Genomic DNA, 6,809 nt, shown 5'->3' with positions numbered 1-6,809 from the left:
TTAAATATCTTACAACTTGATCAATTGTACCTCAATAAAGCTGAAAAAATGTTAAAATTAAAATTGTAGCAAAATATAACAGCTATATCACCTAACCAAACAAAGTAAGTCACTGCAGTTAATTCTTTCCTTTTAAACATGTTTTTGGTCTAAGGTTCATTTCCTTAAAGTTTGTTTTGTTTTCTCATTATCACCATGAAATTAAAAAAAAAAAATCAAACCTCGCTTTTCCTGCCAAGTGGGTACATGATGTAGAAATAAAACTGGCATATTTTATTCTTGGGTTGATTTCATGCAGGTTTCAGAGTGCTAGAACTTTGAATCCTTCTGGTTTCTATTCATTGCTGCCCAGAAGGTTGCAAATGGTTTGGTCTTTTAAAAGCCAAAACAACCTATTCCCTTAAGTCCTGACCATGGTAAAACTAGCATCTCTCAGCCTTCCTTTTGCAGTTCTGTATTTATTTGATGAGCCCTCCTTATTACATTCTGTTGGAAAATACGCTCATCTATGCCAATGGTTATCCTTAGTAATACAGTGGGTCAAGTTGCCTAACCTAGTTCTTCTTGAGGAGTATTCTTGTCCAGTTTTTACTCTTCCACATATAAAAACCAGCCTGTGAATGTCATGCACCCTGTTGGGATTTTAATCAGAATATCCACATATCAATTTGAAGAGACATGATATCTTTATATTACTGAGCCTTTTTATCCATGAACATGGTATACTACTCTAGCTATTTAGTTCTTTCACGTCTTTTAGTAAAGTTTTTATAATTCTTTATGAAAGGCCAGCATGTCTTTTATTATACTTTATTATTTTTTTATCGCTATAATAAATAGATCTATTTTTAAAAAATCATGTTTTCTAGGTTTGTGGCTGTCATACTGAAACAAATGACTTCTGTGTGTTGATAATTGTATTCAATAACCTTGCTAAGCTCTTATTAAGTCTAAAACTTTATTGAAAATTGTTTTAGATTTTTCTATGTAGACAATCATATTATGTTAATGCCATTTTGTTTATTTTCTAATCCATATATTTTTAACTTAACTGTAGAGGGAAGCCTCACTGGCCCTCACATGTGGGATCCGAATCGGGGCCCTCTGGTGTCCCAAACCAGTTCCCAACCATCGCGCCACTCGGCCGGCCAAATTTAATTTGACTATATTAATTAACATCTCCAAGTACAATGTTGAACAGGAATAGTGACAACAGGCATCTCATCGTATTCCTAATCCCAAAGGGAAGACTTTTAAATTACCACTGAGTATGATATTTGCTCTGGATTTTTTGAAGATATTCTTTGAGTTGACTAAATTCCAAGTCTGCCATGAGAATTTATCACAAAGAAATGCTGATTTTTGTCAAACGCCGTTTTTGTATCTTTTGAGGTGATCATAATGTTTTTATATTTTCTTTAATTTGTTACTGTGGTTATTATATTTGTTGATTTCTAACGTTAAACCAAACTTGCATTTTTGCTCATGATTACCATTTCTATATTTACTGAATTCAGTGTGCTAATGATTTTGTTCAGTATTTTTGCATCTATATTCATAAGTGTGAATGTCCTAAAAGTTTCCTTTTCTCATGAGCTCTCTGTCTGGCTTTATTAACAAAATTAGGATACCCTCACAATGTAAACTGACAAATTTGTTTCTTTTTCCCCTAAAAGATTTTGTATAAAACTGGACTTATCTGTTCACTCAGCCTGTAAAGCAATCTAAGACAAGTGGTTTGGTTTAGTTTTGTGATGGGAATGTTTTAAAAATCAATAAGAAAATTAGTTCTAAGACTATTCAAAGTTTTTTCTCTGTTGAGTCATTTCAAGTTGCATCTTTCTAGGAATTCTCCATTTNGAAACTTGAGCAGCACAGGGAAATACAGGGAAAGACTAAGCTGTGTGGCTTCAAGATGAGGGCTAGAGGGACAGCCGTCATTAACCCTGTGTGGAGCCTGCCTCACGTGCAACCTGCAGGAGGACGCCATCTTTCCTGTGTTGAACCCACCCCCACAGGGACACATCTGAAAGCCCACTGGTCTGGTAAAACCTGTGAGTGCGAAGTGCCTCGGTGACTCCTTTGAACCCACCTCACTAGTGCATCATCAGCCATAAGCACTCTCAGCTCCTGGGTGGCCAGCCCTGCCCCGCAAGCTGCTAGCGGGTTGTACAGCAGCAGACAGTCAGCACCAGCTTGCGCTGCAGCCTTTCTTGAGCAGCTCTTGGGGAATCTGTGGGCCTGAGGTGAATGACGGCTGGCTGAGGTGTGTTCAGGGTAGTTTGTGAAGTGGCCATAGACTCAGCACTGGCACAAGAACTGAATCTGCATTAACTCTGTGAAAACCACTGGCCACACCACATGACTCCCTGGGACACCGCCCCACCGACTCTGGCAGCATCACCAGGGGCACTGTCAAAACCAGGTCAACCTGCCTGGCCCACACATCTAAGGAGGCTCTTTCAGTAGCTGAGCCTTAGGCAACCAGCAGGAGGCAACAGGCCAAGGGGGTCCCTGGACCTTTTGCTGAGCTGCCCCAGGCCCGATACTGGTGGCAGCCGGCCTCAGTTCACAGCGAGGCCACACCTACACACCTCCAGGTCCAACACAGGCAGCAACCAATTGCATATAGCTTTGCAGCTCGTACCAGGCTGATTAAAGGCAAGGCTAAAATTGGCCTGCACCGGAGCCCTTCCCAAGAGGTACCAGGGACAACACACCCAGAGACCGGCCTCAGACCACACCAGAGCACTACCCAATTAGCCCACAAGTACCACACCCAAAGGGTGGTCTCAACAGGCACAAAAGTCCACTTGAGCAAATTCCCCTGAGGGGTCAGCCTCCACACAACGGCTCATATGCTGTGGGCGTAACCAATCCTCACAGCTAGTCAGCCTGAGAGTCAATCCCACACATAGGAAGCACCAAAAACAATTAAGGCTCAACTAAACAGGAGAATATATCTAACACGAGGGACGCTCCTGGAACACACACACAGGTGATTCAGGGAGACTGTGTCACTGGACCACACAAGGCACCTACTACATAAGGCCACCTGACAAAGACTGAGTGACACAGATCTACCTAATACATAGAAGTAAAGACAGAGAGGCAGCTAAAATGAGGAAACAAGGAAATATGTCCCAAATAAAACAACAGGAGAAAATTCCAGAAAAAAGAACTAGATGAAATGGAGGCAACCAACCTACCAGAGACAGAGTTTAAAACATCGGTTAGGAGAATGCTTAAGGAACTTAGTGAGAACTTCAATAAAGAGATAGTAAGCATAAAGGACATAGAAACCATATTAAAAAAAAAAGCACGAATCAGAAATAAAGAATACAATAACTGAAATGAAGAATATACTAGAAGGAGTCAACAGCAGATTAGATGAAGCAGGAGATCTAATTAGTGATTTAGAAGACAAGGTATCAGAAAACACCCATCAACAAAACAAAACAAAACAAAAACCCCTGAAGATAGTTTAAGGGCCCTCTGGGACAACAACAGACATTAACAACATTCACATCATAGGAATAGCAGAAGGAAAAGAGAGGGAGCAAGGGATCGAGAACCTATTTGAAGAAAAATGACTGAANACAGCCGCTCACGGCACCCACGGCAGCCAGCCACTCACAGTAGCTTTACAGGAGCCCACTGCAGCCCTACTGCAGCCTACACCATCACCGGTGACTCACGGCAGCCCAGCTCCAGGTTGAGCTGTTGTTCACCATCTTAGCTGTAGAGGGCGCACTGTCACTGGCCCTAATGTGGAATCCGAACCGGGCCCTGCTGCTCAGAACTGGCGTCCCAAGCCAACTCTTAACCAACGAACCACTCGGCCAGCCCAGGGCTTCTTGAATAGGGCAAATGTACTGAAACTACAAACTGTCATTCACTAGCAGTAAACGATCAGAGGAAAATCAATCCATTTATAACTTATTCCAAAGACAACCATAATTAAGTGAAGAGGCATAAAGCAAATTATTGATAAAATAGGGACTCACTCGTCTTTGTATCTGCAAAGCCTAACTAACAACAATGCTAAATATTAGTAAGAGAAGAATTAAGTAAAAAGAAAAAAATGTTACTTAGGATTACTGATAATGTAGAGAGGTATGATTAAGGATTATGGTTGAGCACAGTAAGTTTATGTATATTGCGAGGAATATAAGCTAGGCTTCTTGAGTTTTCTAAAGGTCAATATATCAGAAATGTTTCAAAGGCAGGAATTCCACATCAACACTAATTTCCCCTTCCCACAATAAATATGGGTAGCCTGAAATGACTGCATATGAGAAAAACTTACCTCAGAAACTTTTAGAAGTCCTGCAGAAGCGTAGTAGTTTGCGACAATGCAGGCACGAAGTTTATCCATCATCCTTCTTGCCTCAATCAGTCGCTAAAAACAAATGTTAACTCATTACTTTAAAAAATGGAAATGACAGGAGAGATATATATACAAAAAATTCGTAAAGAAATACAAATGACCAAAAAAAGCTCAACTTCTCTAAAAATCAAAGACAAATAAAAATGATCATTTTCCACTTATCAGATAGGCAAAAGATTTGAAAGGATAACAAAAACCAAGGTTTGCAAGAGTATATAGATATGTTGATATGTATATTTATGTGTATATATACATATTCCTTGAGAAATGTCCACAAAGATTTGAGCACAAGAGCAAAGAGGAATTATCATTTGGGATGAAATTTCAGGTAATTTTTTTTCTTTATCTTTTCCTGCAATTTCATTTAAAGAAAAAAAAAAAAGCATGTCTTTTTTCCCCAAAACAAGGAAACTCTTTTTAAAAGAACAGCAAAGGGGAAAAACAAACCATGATTGTATCTCAATAGATTTTTTTCAAGTCATCATGTATAGATTTTTTTGCAAAAAAAATTTTTTTAATTTGTCATCATTATACCTGGTCAATGACTTCAATTTCATGTTCCTTATTCTTCATTTCAAGTGCAAATTGTTCCTTGATAATAGTCTCGATCTTCTGCACTGCAGCATCTCGAGCTACACAAAGAACATAAAATAATCCAAGGTCTAATAACCAGTGGCTGTCTTGATTTAAGTCAGCAAGCAAAAAAAGAAACCAAAAAACTAATACTGGGGAAAACTGACCTAGTGTGTTTTCTGATATGAGAAGAATATATCAGTCTGTGGCATTCCTGCCAAAAAAGCAGAATCTAATCATGGGGACATCAGACAAACCTAAACTGAAAGATATTCTACAAAATAACTGGCCTATACGATTAAAATATTAAAGTCAAAGAAAGGTTGAGGAGATTAAGAGACTAGAAAGATATGACAACTAAATGTGCTGTGTGATCCTGGACTGGATCCTGAAGAGGGGGAAGCAGTTATAAAATACAACACTGGGATAACTGGGAAAACTTGAAAATGAACCATAGATTAGATAATGTAATAGATAAATGTTNATGAGGAACTTTCAACATTAAATATTATTGTAAAATCCTATGTTTAATTCTGTTATATTCTGATATTCACGAAAAACAGTAACCTTTTTATATTTATCTTTATCTGTATAAACAAGTTCAGCTATTTCCAGAGAACATAATCAGCTAATATAATTCACATGATAACAATCTGACAGGAGGGTACAGTGCCTGTTCAGTGAGAGAGTATTCTGCAAGAAGGAACCAGAGCTAAAACTCATTACGACTAAAAGCCAAAGGTGAGTAAATGATTAATAACACAAGAATGTCAAGGGAGTGTTTTCAAGGTAAATCACTTTTCTTCCATTTCAATAAATCTGTACTTCTTAGGTTAAGTAACTTAAGTGTACTTACCTAACTTCCACAAGGTCATTTGGTTTATAGCTGGGATGAAGGAAGAACCAAACTTTCTTGACAAAATGATTAATGCTGGGTTCTCTACGAGAACCTCGAACATACACCATCCATTTGTGAGTTGATTGGTCATTTTCTTCTCTCTTATCAGGAGGTATATACCTAGAGGAGAAGAAAAAAAGGAACCTGAATTATTTTTTTCCTTCAGAAGCCTAACAAATCAATTAACTCCTACTTAAAACAAGATAAAAAATCAATTATAAAAAGAAAACTGGAAAATTCACAAATGTGTGGAGATTAAACAACATGCTACTGAACCACCAACGGGTCAAAGAAGAAATCAAAAGAGAAATTAAAAAATATATTTTGAGACAACTGAAATGGAACTACAACACATCAAAACTTAAGAGATGCAGTAAAAGTAGTTCTAAGAAGGAAGTTTATAGCAATAAACGCCTACATTAAGAAAAAAAGATCTCAAATAAACAATCTAACTTTATACCTCAAAGACCTAGAAAAAGAAAAACAAACTAAGCCCAAAATTAGTAGAGAAAGGAAATAACAAAGATTAGAGTGAAAATAAATTAAACAGACTAAAATGACAATAAAAAGATCAAATAAACTAAGGGCTGTTTTTTTAAAAAGGTAAACAAAATAGAAAAACCTTTAGCTACACATAACAAGAAAAAAAGAGGACTCAAATAAATAAAATTATAAATGAAAGAGGAAATGTTGCAACTAATGCTACACAAACACAATGGATCATAAGAGACTATGAATAATTAAATGCGAACAAATTGCACAACCCAGAAGAAATGGATAAATTCTTAGAAACATATATACAAGACTGAATCATGAAGAAATAGAAAACAAGATCTAAACGATCATTAGTAAGGAGATCGAATCAGTAATCAAACACCACCCCATAAAGAAAATTCCAGGACCAGATGGCTTAAAGGGTGAATTCTACTGAATATTTAAGGAAAAACT

At 37.5% G+C, this 6,809-nt stretch overlaps 1 protein-coding gene and 1 long non-coding RNA gene across 5 annotated transcripts in view; both read right to left on the bottom strand.

The window, feature by feature from the left end:
• YEATS2 (YEATS domain containing 2) overlaps positions 1 to 6,809 on the bottom strand; it is an 82,102-nt gene that overhangs the window by 69,686 nt on the left and 5,607 nt on the right. For all 4 annotated transcript variants that reach the window (XM_019668403.1, XM_019668428.1, XM_019668418.1 and 1 more), the window contains exon 3: positions 5,820 to 5,981. In XM_019668403.1, the coding sequence (XP_019523948.1) occupies positions 5,820 to 5,981 (162 nt within the window). The remainder of the gene's footprint in view (positions 1 to 5,819; positions 5,982 to 6,809) is intronic.
• Positions 4,313 to 5,166, bottom strand: LOC109396561 (uncharacterized). Its single transcript, XR_002126859.1, has 3 exons — positions 5,131 to 5,166; positions 4,925 to 5,022; positions 4,313 to 4,402 (listed from the first exon to the last, which is right to left on the bottom strand). It is a non-coding gene; the product is annotated as an uncharacterized LOC109396561 (long non-coding RNA).

The sequence above is a fragment of the Hipposideros armiger genome, unplaced genomic scaffold (genome assembly GCF_001890085.2).
Source record: "Hipposideros armiger isolate ML-2016 unplaced genomic scaffold, ASM189008v1 scaffold_14, whole genome shotgun sequence".
Lineage (NCBI taxonomy): Eukaryota > Metazoa > Chordata > Mammalia > Chiroptera > Hipposideridae > Hipposideros > Hipposideros armiger.
Note: the sequence above shows the minus strand (reverse complement) of the source record. Positions and strands in the feature narration are given on the sequence as shown.